At 42.9% G+C, this 24,513-nt stretch overlaps 1 protein-coding gene across 2 annotated transcripts in view; it reads left to right on the forward strand.

Annotated features, from left to right (window-relative positions):
• The window catches only part of ERBB4 (erb-b2 receptor tyrosine kinase 4), a 1,102,749-nt gene that overhangs the window by 692,259 nt on the left and 385,977 nt on the right, over positions 1–24,513 (forward strand). For both annotated transcript variants that reach the window (XM_044302570.1, XM_044302571.1), the window contains exon 4: positions 14,309–14,434. In XM_044302570.1, the coding sequence (XP_044158505.1) occupies positions 14,309–14,434 (126 nt within the window). The remainder of the gene's footprint in view (positions 1–14,308; positions 14,435–24,513) is intronic.

A 24,513-nucleotide genomic window follows, 5' to 3' on the forward strand; every position in this document is an offset into this window, starting at 1 on the left:
TGTTTAGAAAAGCATTCGGAATGTGTTTGATGTTATTCTGTGTTCATTGTCAATGTTTTATATTTTATGAGCCACTTCTGGGGTATAAAGTCTATATAGGTTAATAAAATGTTTACAGTGATCTGCACAAATCTCTTCCCAGCTCCTTCCCCAGCAGTGTACTAGGAATAGACCCATTACATATAAAGCCTTTTAGTTTCCTTGTATTGTAAATAAGTGGAGAGGAAAAATGTATGGAAAAAAGTGAAATCTTCAGTTCCCTAGCATTGCCTGATATAAACATATGATGATCTAAGTATTTTTAGACAGAAGGGGGTAGCGGCAGCAGATAGCCTTTTGGGAAATATTCTTTACAGTTTTATTACATTGTCTGCCTAGTGCATTACTCAATCTTTACTCTAAGGGCTTGTTCACACGACCGTGGCTTGATTCATTTCAATAGGGCCGCAAAAGATGCTGACAGCACTCTGTGTGCTGTCCGCATCCGTTGCTCTGTTCCGTGGCTCCGCAAAAATTAGGAGCCATGTCCTATTCTTGTCCGTTTTGCGTACAAGAATAGGCATTTCTATAATGGGCCTCCTGTTCCGTTCTGCAAATTGCGCAAGGCACATGGTCGACAGCTGTGTTTTGCGGATCCGCAATTTGCGGAATGCAAAACACGGCACGTTTATGTGAACAAGCCCTAAGGGGGAGATTCAAAACAATTGTGATTCAGCCAGGCCACCTGTGCACCAGAACTGAAATCTGCACTAGCCAGGACCTGGAGTAGATTTCTGGTCTAACGTGTGGCAGTTTTCTGGAGCTCATACTGCTAAGTGAGTCGGGCCAAGGTTGTCCTGCTCATGGCCCACAACCTCCCTCCCTCATTTTGGAATGTGGCAAGGGCGTCATTAAAAGCTAAAAAGTTGCGTATTTTATTTGCAAATTTTCTATTCCAGAAATCTGGCATAAAGCTATAAAATTTCTCCCCCCATATCTTCAAAGTAAAATGAAAGTGATTTTCCAGGAGAAAAAAAATGGACCACAAAAAAATACTCATCTATAATGCTCATGAATACTCACCCTTATCTGCTGGCGTTCCAATGCTATTCCCCATCTACAGAATGATGATGATGGAATGGGGCAGCGAGTGACAAGTACATATACAGAGAGAGCTGGAGGATGGGAGTGGCAGTGGCGGCAATAATGGTGATAGTAGTGTTTAAGGTGGCCATCCTCACTCCTTCAGTGAAGGGAGGGGTGCACCTTTTCTTCCCATCAAATGGCACACCATGGTTTTGGGAGCCTCCTGCCTGGAGGCAGTTGGGTCCCCCTTAGTGCTGATGAAGACAGGGCTTCCTGGAAGTGGCACTATACAGTATTGTGGCAGAGTAGATGATGATGCTCCAAAATGATGAGGCATATTCAGAACAAGTCCCCCGTACTTTACTGAAGCAACTAGGCAGATGGGACACATAGGCATTTACAAAAGGAGGCACAGTGTTTACAAATTGCATGGGCATTTTTCCCAAGGCTGTACATAGGGAAGAATAGGCAATGAGATGGTTCTCTCTGAGTCCCTCCTTAGTTATGTATTGCTGTCTTGAGTGTCTGCAGTTTTTTTCTGTAGCTGGTCTCCCCAAGATCAGCTATTGTTTTGTTTGAGTAGTCTCCAAGACATTGCTCCTGGTTACCCAGAATCCTACTACACACTGATGAGGCTTAGTTTCTTTTCCCTTTGTAACATCCGTAAGGCTTGTAACAGAGCTGGCTCTTGACATAGGGGGCCACTTAATATGGTGGGTCTAGTGATCTCTAAAACGGGGACACCCCTTTGATCGGTTTTCCTTCCCTGGAGGAATAGCTGGCTTTCACTGTGTTGAAGACTCAGAACTAGGGCTCCACGGTTATTTTTCATGTTACCGTTTTCCAGGGAGTTTTGCACTTTAGATTGCTGTGTTGAGACTCTTAAATGAAGCTCTGCAGTATTTTTTGTAGCTGGTCTCCCCAAGATCAGCTATTGTTTTGTTTGAGTAGACTCTCTTTATATATCTTTTCTAGTTCAGTCTGTATTTCTACAAGGTGTTGTCCTTTAACAGATGGCCAATCTGTCTCTTAAATACAGTATAGTAGGGAGTCTGAGACTTCTATTTCCAAATAAAATGCAGTGAATTCTATAGCCAAGATACATGTGTTAACTTCAATGGCTTTAGTTTTCCAGCACTCTCCAGCACTTCATTATATGTAAACCTACTGTTAGGCTCAATTCTTCCCTCTCTCAGTGGCTGACACTCATCTCGGTCACTATTCTGGCTACTCTTGGCTCGTAGGGCTGGTCTGCTGCTTCTCCACACAGACACCAGCTATACACTACACAGGATACAGCTCCGAGCTAAAGGAGTAGGACCAGCCAACTGCATCTAAAGGGCCCAGTAAATGTAATCTCTTCTCCACAAACACAGTCTTTGGGACACAAAGCATATAATAAAGACACATTAATCTTCTTTAGTAATGAATGGCATACAGGTGGAGATAGAGTTGAGCGAACACCTGGATGTTCGGGTTCGAGAAGTTCGGCCGAACATCCCGGAAATGTTCGGGTTCGGGATCCGAACCCGATCCGAACTTCGTCCCGAACCCGAACCCCATTGAAGTCAATGGGGACCCGAACTTTTCGGCACTAAAAAGGCTGTAAAACAGCCCAGGAAAGAGCTAGAGGGCTGCAAAAGGCAGCAACATGTAGGTAAATCCCCTGCAAACAAATGTGGATAGGGAAATGAATTAAATTAAAAATTAAATAAATAAAAATTAACCAAAATCAATTGGAGAGAGGTTCCATAGCAGAGAATCTGGCTTCCCGTCACCCACCACTGGAACAGTCCATTCTCAGATATTTAGGCCCCGGCACCCAGGCAGAGGAGAGAGGTCCCGTAACAGAGAATCTGTCTTCATGTCAGCAGAGAATTAGTCTGCATGTCATAGCAGAGAATGAGGCTTCACGTCAGCCACCACTGCAACAGTTCATTGGCATATATTTAGGCCCAGCACCCAGGCAGAGGAGGGAGGTCCCGTAACAGAGAATCTGTCTTCATGTCAGCAGAGAATTAGTCTGCATGTCATAGCAGAGAATGAGGCTTCACGTCAGCCACCACTGCAACAGTCCATTGGCATATATTTAGGCCCAGCACACACACAGGCAGAGGAGAGAGGTCCCGTAACAGAGAATCTGGCTTCATGTCAGCAGAGAATCAGTCTGCATGTCATAGCAGAGAATGAGGCTTCACGTCAGCCACCACTGCAACAGTCCATTGTCATAAATTTAGGCCCAGCACCCAGGCAGAGGAGAGAGGTCCCGTAACAGACAATCTGGCTTCATGTCAGCAGAGAATTAGTCTGCATGTCATAGCAGAGAATGAGGCTTCACGTCAGCCACCACTGCAACAGTCCATTGGCATATATTTAGGCCTAGCACACAGGCAGAGGAGAGAGGTCCCGTAACAGACAATCTGGCTTCATGTCAGCAGAGAATCAGTCTGCATGTCATAGCAGAGAATGAGGCTTCACGTCACCCACCACTGCAACAGTCCATTGGCATATATTTAGGCCTAGCACACAGGCAGAGCAGAGAGGTCCCGTAACAGACAATCTGGCTTCATGACAGCAGAGAATCAGTCTGCATGTCATAGCAGAGAATGAGGCTTCACGTCACCCACCACTGCAACAGTCCATTGGCATATATTTAGGCCTAGCACACAGGCAGAGCAGAGAGGTCCCGTAACAGACAATCTGGCTTCATGACAGCAGAGAATCAGTCTGCATGTCATAGCAGAGAATGAGGCTTCACGTCACCCACCACTGCAACAGTCCATTGGCATATATTTAGGCCCAGCACCCAGGCAGAGGAGGGAGGTCCCGTAACAGAGAATCTGTCTTCATGTCAGCAGAGAATTAGTCTGCATGTCATAGCAGAGAATGAGGCTTCACGTCAGCCACCACTGCAACAGTCCATTGGCATATATTTAGGCCCAGCACACACACAGGCAGAGGAGAGAGGTCCCGTAACAGAGGATCTGGCTTCATGTCAGCAGAGAATCAGTCTGCATGTCATAGCAGAGAATCAGGCTTCACGTCAGCCACCACTGCAACAGTCCATTGTCATAAATTTAGGCCCAGCACCCAGGCAGAGGAGGGAGGTCCCGTAACAGACAATCTGGCTTCATGTCAGCAGAGAATTAGTCTGCATGTCATAGCAGAGAATCAGGCTTCATGTCAGCCACCACTGCAACAGTCCATTGGCATATATTTAGGCCTAGCACACAGGCAGAGGAGAGGTTCATTCAACTTTGGGTAGCATCGCAATATAATGGTAAAATGAAAATAAAAATAGGATTGAATGAGGAAGTGCCCTGGAGTCCAATAATATATGGTTATGGGGAGGTAGTTAATGTCTAATCTGGACAAGGGACGGACAGGTCCTGTGGGATCCATGCCTGGTTCATTTTTATGAACGTCAGCTTGTCCACATTGGCTGTAGACAGGCGGCTGCGTTTGTCTGTAATGACGCCCCCTGCCGTGCTGAATACACGTTCAGACAAAACGCTGGCTGCCGGGCAGGCCAGCACCTCCAAGGCATAAAAGGCTAGCTCTGGCCACGTGGACAATTTAGAGACCCAGAAGTTGAATGGGGCCGAACCATCAGTCAGTACGTGGAGGGGTGTGCACACGTACTGTTCCACCATGTTAGTGAAATGTTGCCTCCTGCTAACACGTTGCGTATCAGGTGGTGGTGCAGTTAGCTGTGGCGTGTTGACAAAAGTTTTCCACATCTCTGCCATGCTAACCCTGCCCTCAGAGGAGCTGGCCGTGACACAGCTGCCTTGGCGACCTCTTGCTCCTCCTCTGCCTTGGCCTTGGGCTTCCACTTGTTCCCCTGTGACATTTGGGAATGCTCTCAGTAGCGCGTCTACCAACGTGCGCTTGTACTCGCGCATCTTCCTATCACGCTCCAGTGCAGGAAGTAAGGTGGGCACATTGTCTTTGTAGCGTGGATCCAGCAGGGTGGCAACCCAGTAGTCCGCACAGGTTAAAATGTGGGCAACTCTGCTGTCGTTGCGCAGGCACTGCAGCATGTAGTCGCTCATGTGTGCCAGGCTGCCCAGGGGTAAGGACAAGCTGTCCTCTGTGGGAGGCGTATCGTCATCGTCCTGCCTTTCCCCCCAGCCACGCACCAGTGATGGACCCGAGCTGCGTTGGGTGCCACCCCGCTGTGACCATGCTTCATCCTCATCCTCCTCCACCTCCTCCTCATCCTCGTCCTCCTCGTCCTCCAGTAGTGGGCCCTGGCTGGCCACATTTGTACCTGGCCTCTGCTGTTGCCAAAAACCTCCCTCTGAGTCACTTCGAAGAGACTGGCCTGAAAGTGCTAAAAATGACCCCTCTTCCTCCTCCTCCTCCTCCTCCTCCTGGGCCACCTCCTCTTCCATCATCGCCCTAAGTGTTTTCTCAAGGAGACATAGAAGTGGTATTGTAACGCTGATAACGGTGTCATCGCCACTGGCCATGTTGGTGGAGTACTCGAAACAGCGCAACAGGGCACACAGGTCTCGCATGGAGGCCCAGTCATTGGTGGTGAAGTGGTGCTGTTCTGTAGTGCGACTGACCCGTGCGTGCTGCAGCTGAAACTCCACTATGGCCTGCTGCTGCTCGCACAGTCTGTCCAGCATGTGCAAGGTGGAGTTCCACCTGGTGGGCACGTCGCATATGAGGCGGTGAGCGGGAAGGCCGAAGTTACGCTGTAGCGCAGACAGGCGAGCAGCGGCAGGATGTGAACGCCGGAAGCGCGAACAGACGGCCCGCACTTTATGCAGCAGCTCTGACATGTCGGGGTAGTTGTGAATGAACTTCTGCACCACCAAATTCAGCACATGCGCCAAGCAAGGGATGTGCGTCAAATTGGCTAGTCCCAGAGCTGCAACGAGATTTCGCCCATTATCACACACCACCAGGCCGGGCTTGAGGCTCACCGGCAGCAACCACTCGTCGGTCTGTTGTTCAATACCCCGCCACAACTCCTGTGCGGTGTGGGGCCTGTCCCCCAAACATATGAGTTTCAGAATGGCCTGCTGACGTTTACCCCGGGCTGTGCTGAAGTTGGTGGTGAAGGTGTGTGGCTGACTGGATGAGCAGGTGGAAGAAGAGGAGGAGGAAGCCGAGAAGGAGGAGGTGGCAACAGGAGGCAAAGAATGTTGCCCTGCGATCCTTGGCGGCGGAAGGACGTGCGCCAAACAGCTCTCCGCCTGGGGCCCAGCTGCCACTACATTTACCCAGTGTGCAGTTAGGGAGATATAGCGTCCCTGGCCGTGCTTACTGGTCCACGTATCTGTGGTTAGGTGGACCTTGCTACAGATGGCGTTGCGCAGTGCACACTTGATTTTATCGGATACTTGGTTGTGCAGGGAAGGCACGGCTCTCTTGGAGAAGTAGTGCCGGCTGGGAACAACATACTGTGGGACAGCAAGCGACATGAGCTGTTTGAAGCTGTCTGTGTCCACCAGCCTAAATGACAGCATTTCATAGGCCAGTAGTTTAGAAATGCTGGCATTCAGGGCCAGGGATCGAGGGTGGCTAGGTGGGAATTTACGCTTTCTATCAAATGTTTGTGAGATGGAGAGCTGAACGCTGGCGTGTGACATGGTTGAGACGCTTGGTGACGGAGGTGGTGGTGGTGGTGTTGGTGGTACATCCCCTGTTTGCTGGGCGGCAGGTGCCAACGTTCCTCCAGAGGCGGAGGAAGAGGCCGAGGCGGCAGCAGCAGAATAGGCCGAGGCGGCAGCAGCAGAAGAGGTAGCAGGGGGAGCCTGAGTGACTTCCTTGGTTTTAAGGTGTTTACTCCACTGCAGTTCATGCTTTGCATGCAGGTGCCTGGTCATGCAGGTTGTGCTCAGGTTCAGAACGTTAATGCCTCGCTTCAGGCTCTGATGGCACAGCGTGCAAACCACTCGGGTCTTGTCGTCAGCACATTGTTTGAAGAAGTGCCATGCCAGGGAACTCCTTGAAGCTGCCTTTGGGGTGCTCGGTCCCAGATGGCGGCGGTCAGTAGCAGGCGGAGTCTCTTGGCGGCGGGTGTTCTGCTTTTGCCCACTGCTCCCTCTTTTGCTACGCTGTTGGCTCGGTCTCACCACTGCCTCTTCCTCCGAACTGTGAAAGTCAGTGGCACGACCTTCATTCCATGTGGGGTCTAGGACCTCATCGTCCCCTGCATCGTCTTCCACCCAGTCTTGATCCCTGACCTCCTGTTCAGTCTGCACACTGCAGAAAGACGCAGCAGTTGGCACCTGTGTTTCGTCATCATCAGAGACATGCTGAGGTGGTATTCCCATGTCCTCATCATCAGGAAACATAAGTGGTTGTGCGTCAGTGCATTCTATGTCTTTCACCGCTGGGGAAGGGCTAGGTGGATGCCCTTGGGAAACCCTGCCAGCGGAGTCTTCAAACAGCATAAGAGACTGCTGCATAACTTGAGGCTGAGACAGTTTCCCTGGTATGCATGGGGGTGATGTGACAGACTGATGGGGTTGGTTTTCAGGCGCCATCTGTGCGCTTTCTGCAGAAGACTGGGTGGGAGATAATGTGAACGTGCTGGATCCACTGTCGGCCACCCAATTGACTAATGCCTGTACCTGCTCAGGCCTTACCATCCTTAGAACGGCATTGGGCCCCACCATATATCGCTGTAAATTCTGGCGGCTACTGGGACCTGAGGTAGTTGGTACACTAGGACGTGTGGATGTGGCAGAACGGCCACGTCCTCTCCCAGCACCAGAGGGTCCACTAACACCACCACGACCATGTCCACGTCCGCGTCCCTTACTAGATGTTTTTCTCATTGTTATGGTTCACCACAACAACAAATATATTATTTGGCCCAATGTATTGTATTCAAATTCAGCGGGATATAAATTTGAGGCCTAGTATTTAGGCGCTGGGTGACCGGTATGGATTTAGTGACAGAATTAGACTTGGAAATGCACAGAAGCGTGTGTGTGAAGTTATTCTGAATGACCCTATGTGCACCTTGAATATTATATACCCTTTTTGGGATAGATTTCAAATAGCTCTGATATAGCAGGAACCACTAAATTATGAAATTGCTAAATTGGGAATTGTATTTCAACCCAGAACAAAAAATGTGCTTTGACGGACACTAAATATCTTGCCCAGCAACAACAGTACAGCGGTAACGAGAGATTTAGCAGGATATAAATTTGAGGCCTAGTATTTAGGCGCTGGGTGACAGGTATGGGTTTAGTGACAGAATTAGACTTGGAAATACACAGTAGCGGGTGTGTGTGAAGTTATTCTGAATGACCCAATGTGCACCTTGAATATTATATACCCTTTTAGGGATAGATTTCAAATAGCTCTGATATAGCAGAAACCACTAAATTATGAAATTGCTAAATTGGGAATTGTATTTCAACCCAGAACAAAAAATGTGCTTTGACGGACACTAAATATCTTGCCCAGCAACAACAGTACAGCGGTAACGAGAGATTTAGCAGGATATAAATTTGAGGCCTAGTATTTAGGCGCTGGGTGACAGGTATGGGTTTAGTGACAGAATTAGACTTGAAAATACACAGTAGCGGGTGTGTGTGAAGTTATTCTGAATGACCCAATGTGCACCTTGAATATTATATACCCTTTTAGGGATAGATTTCAAATAGCTCTGATATAGCAGAAACCACTAAATTATGAAATTGCTAAATTGGGAATTGTATTTCAACCCAGAACAAAAAATGTGCTTTGACGGACACTAAATATCTTGCCCAGCAACAACAGTACAGCGGTAACGAGAGATTTAGCAGGATATAAATTTGAGGCCTAGTATTTAGGCGCTGGGTGACAGGTATGGGTTTAGTGACAGAATTAGACTTGAAAATACACAGTAGCGGGTGTGTGTGAAGTTATTCTGAATGACCCAATGTGCACCTTGAATATTATATACCCTTTTAGGGATAGATTTCAAATAGCTCTGATATAGCAGAAACCACTAAATTATGAAATTGCTAAATTGGGAATTGTACTTCAACCCAGAACAAAAAATGTGCTTTGACGGACACTAAATATCTTTCCAAGCAACAACAGTACAGCGGTAACGAGAGATTTAGCAGGATATAAATTTGAGGCCTAGTATTTAGGCGCTGGGTGACAGGTATGGGTTTAGTGACAGAATTAGACTTGGAAATACACAGTAGCGGGTGTGTGTGAAGTTATTCTGAATGACCCAATGTGCACCTTGAATATTATATACCCTTTTAGGGATAGATTTCAAATAGCTCTGATATAGCAGAAACCACTAAATTATGAAATTGCTAAATTGGGAATTGTACTTCAACCCAGAACAAAAAATGTGCTTTGACGGACACTAAATAACTTTCCCAGCTACAACAGGACAGCGGTAACGAGAGATTTAGCGGGATATAAATTTGAGGCCTAGTATTTAGGCGCTGGGTGACAGGTATGGGTTTAGTGACAGAATTAGACTTGGAAATACACAGTAGCGGGTGTGTGTGAAGTTATTCTGAATGACCCTATGTGCACCTTCAATATGATCTACCCTTTTAGGGATAGATTTCAAATAGCTCTGATATAGCAGAAACCACTAAATTATGAAATTGCTAAATTGGGAATTGTATTTCAACCCAGAACAAAAAATGTGCTTTGACGGACACTAAATAACTTTCCCAGCTACAACAGGACAGCGGTAACGAGAGATTTAGCAGGATATAAATTTGAGGCCTAGTATTTAGGCGCTGGGTGACAGGTATGGGTTTAGTGACAGAATTAGACTTGAAAATACACAGTAGCGGGTGTGTGTGAAGTTATTCTGAATGACCCAATGTGCACCTTGAATATTATATACCCTTTTAGGGATAGATTTCAAATAGCTCTGATATAGCAGAAACCACTAAATTATGAAATTGCTAAATTGGGAATTGTACTTCAACCCAGAACAAAAAATGTGCTTTGACGGACACTAAATATCTTTCCAAGCAACAACAGTACAGCGGTAACGAGAGATTTAGCAGGATATAAATTTGAGGCCTAGTATTTAGGCGCTGGATGACAGGTATGGGTTTAGTGACAGAATTAGACTTGGAAATACACAGTAGCGGGTGTGTGTGAAGTTATTCTGAATGACCCAATGTGCACCTTGAATATTATATACCCTTTTAGGGATAGATTTCAAATAGCTCTGATATAGCAGAAACCACTAAATTATGAAATTGCTAAATTGGGAATTGTACTTCAACCCAGAACAAAAAATGTGCTTTGACGGACACTAAATAACTTTCCCAGCTACAACAGGACAGCGGTAACGAGAGATTTAGCGGGATATAAATTTGAGGCCTAGTATTTAGGCGCTGGGTGACAGGTATGGGTTTAGTGACAGAATTAGACTTGGAAATACACAGTAGCGGGTGTGTGTGAAGTTATTCTGAATGACCCTATGTGCACCTTCAATATGATCTACCCTTTTAGGGATAGATTTCAAATAGCTCTGATATAGCAGAAACCACTAAATTATGAAATTGCTAAATTGGGAATTGTATTTCAACCCAGAACAAAAAATGTGCTTTGACGGACACTAAATAACTTTCCCAGCTACAACAGGACAGCGGTAACGAGAGATTTAGCAGGATATAAATTTGAGGCCTAGTATTTAGGCGCTGGGTGACAGGTATGGGTTTAGTGACAGAATTAGACTTGAAAATACACAGTAGCGGGTGTGTGTGAAGTTATTCTGAATGACCCAATGTGCACCTTGAATATTATATACCCTTTTAGGGATAGATTTCAAATAGCTCTGATATAGCAGAAACCACTAAATTATGAAATTGCTAAATTGGGAATTGTACTTCAACCCAGAACAAAAAATGTGCTTTGACGGACACTAAATAACTTTCCCAGCTACAACAGGACAGCGGTAACGAGAGATTTAGCAGGATATAAATTTGAGGCCTAGTATTTAGGCGCTGGGTGACAGGTATGGGTTTAGTGACAGAATTAGACTTGAAAATACACAGTAGCGGGTGTGTGTGAAGTTATTCTGAATGACCCAATGTGCACCTTGAATATTATATACCCTTTTAGGGATAGATTTCAAATAGCTCTGATATAGCAGAAACCACTAAATTATGAAATTGCTAAATTGGGAATTGTACTTCAACCCAGAACAAAAAATGTGCTTTGACGGACACTAAATAACTTTCCCAGCTACAACAGGACAGCGGTAACGAGAGATTTAGCGGGATATAAATTTGAGGCCTAGTATTTAGGCGCTGGGTGACCGGTATGGATTTAGTGACAGAATTAGACTGGGATATGGCCAAAAAATAACCACACTATTGCTGGTTAAATGCACTTGGTGACGGGCGCAGCTTGCCCCTGATGTAGTATATGGCCAAAAAATGAACAGACTATTGCTGGTTAAATGCACTTGGTGTCACAGCTTGACCAACCACACTACTGAGGGTTAAATGCACTTGGTGACGGGCGCAGCTTGCCCCTGATGTAGTATATGGCCAAAAAATAAACAGACTATTGCTGGTTAAATGCACTTGGTGTGACAGCTTCACCCTGATGTAGGCTTTAGCCAGAAAACAACCACACCATTGAGGGTTAAATGCACTTGGTGACAGGCGCAGCTTGCCCCTGATTTTGTATATGGCCAAAAAATGAACAGACTATTGCTGGTTAAATGCACTTGGTGTGACAGCTTCACCCTGATGTAGGCTTTAGCCAAAAAACAACCACACCATTGAGGGTTAAATGCACTTGGTGACAGGCGCAGCTTGCCCCTGATTTTGTATATGGCCAAAAAATGAACAGACTATTGCTGGTTAAATGCACTTGGTGTGACAGCTTCACCCTGATGTAGGCTTTAGCCAAAAAACAACCACACCATTGAGGGTTAAATGCACTTGGTGACAGGCGCAGCTTGCCCCTGATTTTGTATATGGCCAAAAAATGAACAGACTATTGCTGGTTAAATGCACTTGGTGTGACAGCTTCACCCTGATGTAGGCTTTAGCCAAAAAACAACCACACCATTGAGGGTTAAATGCACTTGGTCGCAGCTTGTGCTGGCGCACCACAAGACACAAAATGGCCGCCGATCACCCCAGAAAAATGTGACTGACAAACGGTCTGGGCAGCCTAAAAACAGTGAGCAATTGAGGATCAGCAGCTCAATGATCCACAGCTGCAGATCGATCAGTTAATCAAGTCCTTTGGAGGAGTTAATCTGCCTAATCTCGCCCTACTGTCGCAGCCGCAACCTCTCCCTACGCTAATCAGAGCAGAGTGACGGGCGGCGCTATGTGACTCCAGCTTAAATAGAGGCTGGGTCACATGGTGCTCTGGCCAATCACAGCCATGCCAATAGTAGGCATGGCTGTGATGGCCTCTTGGGGCAAGTAGTATGACGCTTGTTGATTGGCTGCTTTGCAGCCTTTCAAAAAGCGCCAAGAAAGCGTCACAAAAGCGCCAAGAAAGCGACGAACACCGAACCCGAACCCGGACTTTTACGAAAATGTCCGGGTTCGGGTCCGTGTCACGGACACCCCAAAATTCGGTACGAACCCGAACTATACAGTTCGAGTTCGCTCATCCCTAGGTGGAGAGGATAGGAGATTGGTGGCTGCAGGGAAGATGGTGATAGTATCACTCAAGTTGGTGATTCCTCTCCAGTTGCTCACTGTGTCATATACTACATTGAAGAGACAAGCTTCCTTCCCTCAGGGCAACCATGGGTTTTAGCTGGCGGGTGTATCTCACCAGGGCTGCATCTTGCTTCCTAATTTTTTTCTTGTCTCTGTCTTAACTCTACTCTGAATATTAACCGCTCCCAATGGGGAAGAAGGAGCAGCTCCAGAAACTGTCACCCTGAGCCAGTTAACCCATTTTCAGCCTGTAGATGGAAAACAAAACAAAAAAACATATTAACTCCTTGTGCAGTGGGCCACCTCAAAAGAGTTATCACATGAAGGAAATTTAATATCTATCCACAGGATAGGTGAAAAAAAATTGATCACTGGAGGCAGCACCACTGGGATCTCTGCCATTCATTATAACAGGGATCCCAAGCCCCTAGTCATCCGATCGCTATACCCATCAGCCACATAAATGTTTACTGTAGCGGCACAGAGCATGCGTGACCAGTGCTCCATTCAAACTCCCTCAAACTGCGGTTGTGCAATGAAAACTGTATTGTGCATGTTGCTTAAATGCAACCTACTGAGACTTCATCTCATTTTTCTCCTCGTACTATTACTCCCTAGCTTTATATTTTCCGATGGCCAGTTAACAACACCAGTGTACTGTACTTAAGCTACTATAGACTTTGATACTTAGTACCACTTTAATTTATTTACAATACCTTCTAGCTTCTAGTTATGTCCATAATTAAATTCACATGCTTCCATTTTTCTTGTTATTGCTGTCTGTTTTGTGTATCCAAACCAACTAAACATGTCTAATTAAATAAAAAGTTGGGAAACTACTGTGTTCAACTGGCGGTGAACAGATTATTAAAGATCTAGAGTGCTGTAGGATAGCATCTTCTCTACATTAATACAAAATAATTATACAGGGTTAAATTCATTCCTCAATTAAAATATGTACGGCACTGGTACAGATCAACCTCTGACCGGGAAAAAGACATTTTCAATTGTATCTCAAAAATGTCACTTAATGCCAATGGCATATGGAAAACAAAAGATTGATGCGGAACACAAGTATTTTCTTTCCCTTTCATGTGCTTTTAAAAGCGTTTCTGGCACAACATCGCTGCCTCATCAACCGCTGCACATTAAAAAAAAATGTAAGTCTTAATTAACAACGTTCAATGAAACCACGAGCAAAGCACAACAAAGATTGCGAGTTGTGTGCCAACGCCATCCCCAGTACAAGCAATCCTCTGGCTTCATTGTCCTGTCTTGGCAGAAAGCTTCATTTCAGACATTCTCTATTACATTTAATGTTCTGCTTCCCACCTCTCATTTTGTAAGAATTTTCTTTATAGAAGAACACACCAGTAGGAAAGAATCTGTTGTAGGTCTAGAAGTGAATAAAGACTGCAATATCTGCAAAACATAGCAAGAGGTTAATAGAGCCGGCACATCATTTATTGTAAACCTTTCTTTTCGTGTAAAATGTGCCCCACACACTATGGAGGTCAAGATAATCGCCAATGTCTAGTCCAATGGATCTTCAAATGCAATGTTTATTGTCGTTTTATATTCATTTTTTTTTCTTGTTATAGAGATTCTAAATGGAGGAGTGTATCTGGATCGAAACGACTTCTTGTGTTATGTGGATACCATAAACTGGCAGGACACCGTACGCAATCCCAATGCCACAGTGATCTCCATGAACAGAAATCCAAATTGTAAGCGTGCCTGATATTGTTTTATTTGATCACAGTCCTAATGTTTAAAGGTTAGTTTTGAATTCCAGGATGTCTAGGATTCATTTTATTAGGAGAAACACATCCCATCAGGTAATTACTTAGTCTATTTGATTAGACATGTGAGGTGTCTAAGGAGCACAAATGCCATGTTAATGGAGCTGTTCACCCCCAGAGGCCTTTCAGGCAGACCTCCCATTGTGTGGCTGGACCTACGAAGAGAATCATACTTACCTGACCCCCCACAGTCAGTTTCTGGCTCCTTTACTCCTGCACTGCCGCTACAGATCTCAGATCTTTGTCAACATCCGGTCTGACTGCTGGCCACAACGGTGACATGTCTCCCATGCGTCACATGAACCAGTGACAAGACACATAAGCAATACATCACTGAATGTTTGTGGCGGGGAGACCTAAAATCTGCAGCGGTGGCAAGAGAGTGAAGGAGCAGGAACCTAATAAGCTTGATTGACTACACACATCAAACCACACTGGGGTGGGGTGGGGGTGAGTCTGACTGAAAGGTTCCTGGGAGTGAGTCACCTTCTCAAGGGGAAGGTAATTAATGCATGGTATTTTATGATATTTTCTGCTGTATTTACTGTAACATTTTATAGTGAAAAGGCGAGGTGGCCTCAGAAGTGGTAGTGCAGTGTTCTGGAGAGGATCGAGCATGGTTTAAAAGTTCGGAATAACTTTGTCTTATGGTTGTTAGAGGTTATATACAGTACAGACCAAAAGTTTGGACACACCTTCTCATTCAAAGAGTTTTCTTTATTTTCATGACTATGAAAATTGTAGATTCACACTGAAGGCATCAAAACTATGAATTAACACATGTGGAATTATATACATAACAAAAAAAGTGAAACAACTGAAAATATGTCATATTCTAAGTTCTTCAAAGTAGCCACCTTTTGCTTTGATTACTGCTTTGCACACTCTTGGCATTCTCTTGATGAGCTTCAGGAGGTAGTCACCTGAAATGGTCTTCCAACAGTCTTGAAGGAGTTCCCAGAGATGCTTAGCACTTGTTGGCCCCTTTTGCCTTCACTCTGCGGTCCAGCTCACCCCAAACCATCTCGATTGGGTTCAGATCTGGTGACTGTGGAGGCCAGGTCATCTGGCGCAGCACCCCATCACTCTCCTTCATGGTCAAATAGCCCTTACACAGCCTGGAGGTGTGTTTGGGGTCATTGTCCTGTTGAAAAATAAATGACGGTCCAACTAAACGCAAACCGGATGGAATAGCATGCCGCTGCAAGATGCTGTGGTAGCCATGCTGGTTCAGTATGCCTTCAATTTTTAATAAATCCCCAACAGTGTCACCAGCAAAGCACCCCCACACCATCACACCTCCTCCTCCATGCTTCACGGTGGGAACCAGGCATGTAGAGTCCATCCGTTCACCTTTTCTGCATCGCACAAAGACACGGTGGTTGGAACCAAAGTTCTCAAATTTGGACTCATCAGACCAAAGCAAAGATTTCCACTGGTCTAATGTCCATTCCTTGTGTTCTTTAGCCCGAGCAAGTCTCTTCTGCTTGTTGCCTGTCCTTAGCAGTGGTTTCCTAGCAGATATTCTACCATGAAGGCTTGATTCACACAGTCTCCTCTTAACAGTTGTTCTAGAGATGTGTCTGCTGCTATAACTCTGTGTGGCATTGACCTGGTCTCTAATCTGAGCTGCTGTTAACCTGCGATTTCTGAGGCTGGTGACTCGGATGAACTTATCCTCCGCAGCAGAGGTGACTCTTGGTCTTCCTTTCCTGGGGCGGTCCACATGTGAGCCAGTTTCTTTGTAGCGCTTGATGGTTTTTGTGACTGCACTTGGGGACACTTTCAAAGTTTTCCCAAATTTTCAGACTGACTGACCTTCATTTCTTAAAGTAATGATGGCCACTCGTTTTTCTTTACTTAGCTGCTTTTTTCTTACTATAATACAAATTCTAACAGTCTATTCAGTAGGACTATCAGCTGTTTATCCACCTGACTTCTCCACAATGCAACTGATGGTTCCAACCCCATTTATAAGGCAAGAAATCCCACTTATTAAACCTGACAGGGCACACCTGTGAAGTGAAAACCATTTCAGGTGACTACCTCTTGAAGCTCATCAAGAGAATGCCAAGAGTGTGCAAAGCAGTAATCAAAGCAAAAGGTAGCTACTTTGAAGAACCTAGAATATGACATATTTTCAGTTGTTTCACACTTTTTTGTTATGTATATAATTACACATGTGTTAATTCATAGTTTTGATGCCTTCAGTGTGAATCTACAATTCTCATAGTCATGAAAATAAAGAAAACTATTTGAATGAGAAGGTGTGTCCAAACCTTTGGTCTGTACTGTATATGTGGTAATCAGAAAGAGTTCTGATAACAACATTGTAAAGGTTTCAACACACAATACATGAATGTGAACCAAACCCTCGATTTTGATGGGGCCAGCTAACCATCTAATGTGTATGGGGGTGTCCGTACTCACTTCTGATGGCAGATGTCTGGAAATGCAAGATTGGACTGCAACATGATGATCCTTTGCTCTCATAGGAGATAACCTTCTGCCAGAAAACACATGCATGTTCAATGAGCATGCCTGTACTATATATGGGGGTCTGGTGCAGTGTCTAACTGGGGTGCCTAGGGCCCACCAGTAAAATTCATTGTGTGGTCTCATAACACAGATACATGCAAATATTACCTGTTCACACAGTGGCAGACAGCAGCAAGACATTACAAGCTGGGTAATTGTAGGGGCCCCGACAGTTACTTCAAGAAGACAGATGCCTGAGAAATGAGGATAGTGGCTGGGCTGGCCTGGTGCCTAGAAGTCATCTTAGTCCCCCTCTGCATTTTTTAATAATAAACTATTAAACAATCTACCCAGTTTTATTATGAACATAGGCTGGTTGAGATACACTGCCTGTCTATATGTAGTGCAGTTACTCTACTGTGTAATGCTCTATTTGTTTAAGGGGTGGGGGATTAGGGGCCCACCTTGCTCATGGGCCTACAGGGGATCCACATTTAACGCTTTAAAGTGGTTTTCTGAGTTTTTCATATTGATGATCTATTCTACCTGCTCGACGTCAACATTGCACTGGTGGAACAGTGTAATTACAGTGGTTCAGTACCATTCCAGTGAATGGCAGTTGGACCCCCACCGATCCGGAGGATAGGCTATCAATATGGGAAAACCAGACAACCCCTTTAATGAATAGTGGAAGAGTGGCACATTTTGAGAACTTTAGCCTCAACTTTTCTTGCCATTAATAGCCTTTGCCAGTTAGTATGTTACAAGACCCAGTAGGCTTAGCCATATTACTTGAGATAGCAAGATAAGCCAGAGGAACACATTCTTGATTGCAATAATGGAGATATACAATAGGATAGGAAGTACCATTACATTTTATTTTATTTTTTACATATTTTACCTGTCTAATACACTTTGCATTGTAATCACTGTGGTGGAAAAATACATTACTTCTAAGGATTGCAATCCTAGTTTAAGATGAACCTGGATCTCTCTTTACTGAGATAATTAGAAAACATTTTCTCACTTGACAAATTTGTCCCAGTGCCGATTGTTTCATTATTTCATTATATGATGCCGTTAGGATTGGGTATCATATTTTTTATTACAGTAGAAGAACCCTTAGCTCATTCTGTGGAGTTGTTATTGTTACTGTTCATTGACAATGACCCTCATAGGTTGTTGCTGTTATTGCTAATAATATTGTGTGATGACTTTTCTGCTGGTTAATAGTGCTTTGATTGGCATATTTCCGTAAGTGGTCGCAGAACATTTATCCATTTAGAGTATCAGGGTGAACAGAGCAAAGCAGTAAAGCATTGTAGGAATCTGATCTTCCAGAAACATAATGTACAGAAGCTCCAAACATCCTTATAATGCTCCATGAAACAGCTTTGCAATTGCAATTAGTGCACCCAGAGTAAGCAAGCACAAAATAGGACTATGTCTGATTGACCAAGGCAATTAGCATACTTGTAATAAAACATGATAGGCTGAATTATGCCGTAGTTACTCAGATCTGAATGTGCCGCAAGTCAAATAAATATTTGTTGTTTTACTTATGGCAGAAAAATTGTGTATGCAAGGGTGTGTGAAAGTTTGCAAACTCTTCAGAATGTTCTATGTTTCTGCATAACTTTGACCTAAAAACTACAGCGGGGCAAAAAAGTATTTAGTCAGCCACCAATTGTGAAAGTTCTCCCACTTAAAAAGATGAGAGAGGCCTGTAATTTTCATCATAGATACACTTCAACTATGAGAGAGAGAATGGGTGGGAAAGAATACAAGAAATCATATTGTAGGATTTCTAATGACCAGACTGGGAAGACTGAATGCATCAGACTGGATGCATCTTAAACTCCTATTATATATAACATACAATAGAAATCACTCAAAGGCTATATGCCAAAAGCCAGGTATGTGCCAAATCTATCCATGAGACGGATAACAGCCAGCATACCTTACAATGGCAGCCTTGTGCACTATGAGATATTACAAACCAGCTCTCATCTGACTCAGAACCAGTAAACCTCAAAGTTATCTGTTGGATGGCTTGGGTGGACCTGCACACCTAGATCAATATCATTAAGGCGACAAAAAGTTTTCTGATTGTCCTAACATAATATTACATAACCTTTCTATACAGTTTTGTCATGTAAAAACTCATTTGTCATGTAAAAACTCATTTGCATAAACATGGGCATATGATACAATGTACGTTCAACACAAAATGGCTAATAACAAGCCCTTTTTCTTTTCTTATTAATGCACTACAAAAATGCCTATGAAACAATGTCCATTTACCTCAAAAGGGCTAATAACACACCTTTTTTCTTATTAATACACCACAAAAATACCTATGAAACAATGTACGTGCACCGCAAAACGGCTAATAACAAGACCTTTTTTTTTACTAATACACCACAAAAATGTCTATGAAACAATGTACGCTCATTGCAAAACGGCTAATAACAATCCCTTTTTTATCTTATTAATACATCACAAAATGTCTATGAAACAATGTACGTTCACCGCAAAATGACTAATAACAAGCCTTTTTCTTCAAATTAATACACCATAAAAATGCCTATGAAACTATGTACGTTGTCCGCAAAATGGCTAATAACACGCCCTTTTTTTATGAATACACCACAAAATGGTCTATGAAACAATGTATGTTCACTGCAAAACGGCTAATAACAAGCCCTTTTTTTCTTATTAATATATAACAAAAATGTCTATGAAACAATGTACGCTCACTGCAAAACACCTAATAACAAGCCCTTTTTTTTCCATATCAATACTCCACAAAAAGTCTATGAAACGATGTACGTTCACTGCTGAATGGCTAATTAGACATACTTTTATTTCTTAATACACTAGCAAAATGTCTATAAAACGATGTACGTTCACCACTGAGTGACTAGTAACATGTACTTTTTTTCTTAATAAACCACAAAAATGTCTATAAAACAGTGTTCGTTCACTGCTGAACGGCTAATAACACACACTTTTTTTTATTATTAATACACCACAAAAATGTCTATAAAACAATGTACGTTCACCACTGAGTGACTAGTAACATGTACTTTTTTTCTTAATACACCACAAAAAGGTCTATAAAGAAATGCACGTTCATCGCAAAACGGCTAATAAAATGTACATAGTTCCTATTAATGCACCCGGTAAATGGCTGTATCACACAGCACTTGCACCCCAATAACAAGCAAGGTTTGCTGGAATTACTGAGCTATCTATCATATAGTGCAAACCTAAAAGCAGCAGTTTAACAGCAGTTTGGATCCCCAGTTAGTGCAGCAAGGTGTAATATAATTGCTCCTATTACCCATGCTGTACACTCTTCTATTGCTCCCTGTTCTCCTTTTATAGTGTAGATGATGCCTCCCTATCCTTTCCCTACACCCTGAATAATCTTTTTTTTTCAGCACAATAAAGTCTTTCCTAAAACAGTCCCTAGCGCCTTTCACATCTCTCCCTGCACTAATTTCACAGGAAAATTGCAGAATCCAAGATAGCTGAAGCTGTTTATAGGGCTGTGACATCACAGGGGCTGGCTGGCTGCTGATTGGCTGCATGCATGGCATTGTGGGTGATTCCTCGTTCCCAGAATTCTTTGCTCTATGTCCTAACATGTGCAGCAGCCATTTTAGGAAAAAGTGTGATTTGTTACCACGAAGCGTGAGAAAATTCGACTTTGGTGTGAATCAAATTTTTCCTGAAATTCGGATCGAATTCCACTTTGTCAACTTCAATTCGCTCATCTCTAGTTATCTTTAATGTTCATGAGTCCACCATGTCGGGGATATAAAGCAAAAGGTTTTAAATAATAGAAATGATCAAAAAAAGATTTCAAATGATTATTGATCCTTGAGGTGGACATATATAACACCTCAAAAAGAGTTTGATTGGTTATTTAATTATATTGTGCAATCAGTAAAACAAGGTACAAGCGTCTATGCAAAAATATAAATGATTTATTATGCAATAATTTTAAATACAATCAAAGATTAATCAATGTGAAACTCAATAATCTGCAATGATACACAGTGACCCAAAATTTGCCACTAGATGGCACCAACACAAATACCAGCGTATACACATTACCTCTCAGACAGAAGAAAATAATACAATCCTTCTCTACCACAATTTTTGAGATATAAAACTCAATAACGTTAATAAAAGATACGAACCCTTGCTCTGCACAAACCATGACAAATCTCGGATAATTGGGTAGGATAGTCACACAACTTATAAATTATAAAGCCTAACTATGGAATGAAATTATTCCAATCAGAGAGTTACCTCTGAAATCAATATTTAGGTCTATTATTCAGTAATATGCATCTTCACTGAATAGTGCCAATATTGATGTAGCACTTTTATCAACTATACATCTGCCAACAGCGAGGAGTTTGCAAAAAATTCGGGTGGTTCATTTATATCAATACTACACACAAAAAAGTTATACATTTACTTCTAACGTCCCCAAAAAATAAAATGGCATTCACAAAATGATCCAAGGATGAAGTAGACATATGGGAAATATAAAGTAATAACTATTTTTGGAGGTATTACTATCTATTATAAAAGTAGAGAAATAGAAATTTGGAAAAATATATATTTTTTACTCAATTTTACCATTGTCATGAAGTACAATATGTGACGAGAAAACTCAGAATGATCTGGATAAGTAAAAGCGTTTTAAAATTATCACCACATAAAGTGACACGTCAGATTTGCAAAAAATGGCCTGGTCCTTAAGGAGAAAAATGGAAGGGTCCTTAAGGTGTTAAAATACTTACATATAGCAATATGGCCTCTTATAGGTCTAATCAAATCCACTATAATTATATTTAGATAAATGCTTTATACACTTATGAAAAAGCACAACAAATCCCCCTTCATTACAATCTAATCCAATGAAATAAAAATTGGATTATATTTGAAAGGGCTTTTCATACGTGTTCCTTTAGGAATATAAGTTTTTGGTTTAATTGTTCGTTACACCCATGAATGACTTATTGAGTGGGTCATTAACTTTGAATGTAAGTTGGTGGTGATGACAGTATCCTCCACAACAGAATATAAGTCCCATAGATGTTGCTTCTAAATTTTCCATCTCTGCATGAATATCATCAGATTCCTCTATAGTAAACAATCTCAAGTTCAAATGTCTTAATAGAGATGGAATTAGCAGATTATACACTGGTGGCGACGACAGCGCCTACTTCGCAAAACATTATGGCAGCTGCAATCGCAGAAATGAACCACTCGTTGACTCTTGGAAAACTGTTTCCTGGTCAGGGTCTTTCTTGTTTGTTCCAGGATCTGTGTAAACCGTTCTAACCCATAGGCATTTTTAAGGATAGAAAGGAATTCCTGGGGACTTTGAATGGGTTTACATGTGAGTTTATAAATATCATGTTTTACAGCAATAATAGTCTGGTAAGAACCGAATTCTAATTTTACCTTGTGCAAAACATCCTGCCAATCCTGGATCCCCCTGTCTCTAAAGGAAATAAAGTAGTGGCGATACTTATTTTTAAATGCCTATGGTTAGAATCTGATCCTGTCTGCATCAGAATACAATTTTAAAGAATCCTTGGTGGATGGGTACAGTTCTAAGTGATCAGCAATTTCAGGAAAACCTCTCTTAGAGATTTTGGGTACACTGGCATTGAGAAATTTAATGATACTCAAGGAACTCTGATCCCCTTCTGCACACTGAGCTTTTTTTTTTCCAGAGACCACTTCACCATATGATGGTCACCTGGAACTCTCATCCTCCAAACTCATGCCTGCGCAGTAAGGAATAAACCACACGCTTTTCCACATCACTGTCATAATCACTCATACTCCGATCACTTCCATCGTACCCACTTGGCACAGATGACTTAACCCTAACATCTCTTTCTAGGGGAAGGTGTGGGGGACCACTTCTGTGGCCTTTGGCGTTGCTAGCACCTAGTAAGGCGGTTACTGCTTGAAACGCCTGATTTCATTGGGTTAAGGCCTCCTGTGTAATCATGCCATCACCCTCGGGTGGCTTAGGGTCTCAGATGGATTCCGCTTTAGGAGCACATGATGATTACATATCTATATTTTGGGGTGTGAAAACAGGAGGATCCAAAAATCTCTCATTATCAGACAGATCACTTTCAACGTTGACTATATTATGGCTTGGTCTGTCTGTTTGCTGTAGTCTGCAAATACGGAGGTTCAGCTCATCTGTCTCCCTTTTTAGTTGATGATAGGCATCATGGCTGAGATCGAGCTCACGCTTTAAGTCCTCGATCAAAACTTTTCCAGATTCTGACTCTGTTTCTATACATGGTATATAGACCTGCATATCCGCTATGTGCACATTTCTACTCTTTAAGAGGGTACTGACTTCTAATATTGCACATAGAACTTGTGGCAACATCTTTAAGAAGTGTTGATCTTTACTGGCAGTACTTTTAAGCACATCAAAATAGGTTAAATGTCTCCTGACTGTACCAAGTGATGACCATACATCCACACATTCTCTCTTGGCTTCTGCCTGCAGCTCACTTAACCATGTGACGTTACATCCTGATCCAAACTCAACCGTGAATTTACAGATTTAACAATGTTATAGATTAACTGTTCCAGGCTAGATGTAGCTTAAAGAGGACCTTTCACCAGAATAAAGTATCTAAACTGACTATACAGACGTGTAGAGCGGCGCCTAGGGATCCCCCTGTACTTACTGTTATCCCCGGGCGCCGCTCCGTTCTCCCGGTATAGCCTCCGGTATGTTCATAGTTAAGCTCCACCCAGGGGAACCTTCCGCGGTCTCCTTCTCCTATGCTGTAGTGCTGGCCAATCACAGCGCTCAGCTCATAGCAATGGAACATCAGAAAGAGTTCAAACCTCTAACTTCTCAAAATCGCCAACTTCGCATCTGTAGGATATACTGGGGAAAAAAAATCATCAATAGAGGCCTCACATCTATCTATCCTATCTATCTTATCTATCTATCTATCTATCTATCTATTTGTAAATATATACTTGGGTTATGATGAAATGTAAGATGGGTAATTGCAGATAATAATAATCAAGTTTATTCAATTCATACTGTACATTGGATGCAGTGCCAAAATAAACCATTTCTAGCAGTATTCTGTGGGTCAACTGATAAAATATTGAGATAACCCACTTTTGAAGAATCATAGAGTTCATGATGTATAATTATTTTACTGTCATATAAAAGTTTAGATTGTCAAGTTTCCTCCCTAAATAACTGAGCTAAGGATACTAATAGAACCTGGAAGGAACCTTCTTGCATACTTCCACTTAATCTTTTGGGGTACCCTGGGTGAGCCACCTCATACAATTTAGCTTCTCAAAGTCCATGCTGAAGATGACTGTCAGAACTACCGTATATAAAACAAGCTATTTGCAGATTTACATAACTTACTTTTCTGTAATAGTCAGCCGGAGCTGAGGGAAGCGTGTGATTATATGTTAGGAGATGCAGATGG

This window comes from Bufo gargarizans, chromosome 8 (assembly GCF_014858855.1).
Source record: "Bufo gargarizans isolate SCDJY-AF-19 chromosome 8, ASM1485885v1, whole genome shotgun sequence".
NCBI lineage: Eukaryota > Metazoa > Chordata > Amphibia > Anura > Bufonidae > Bufo > Bufo gargarizans.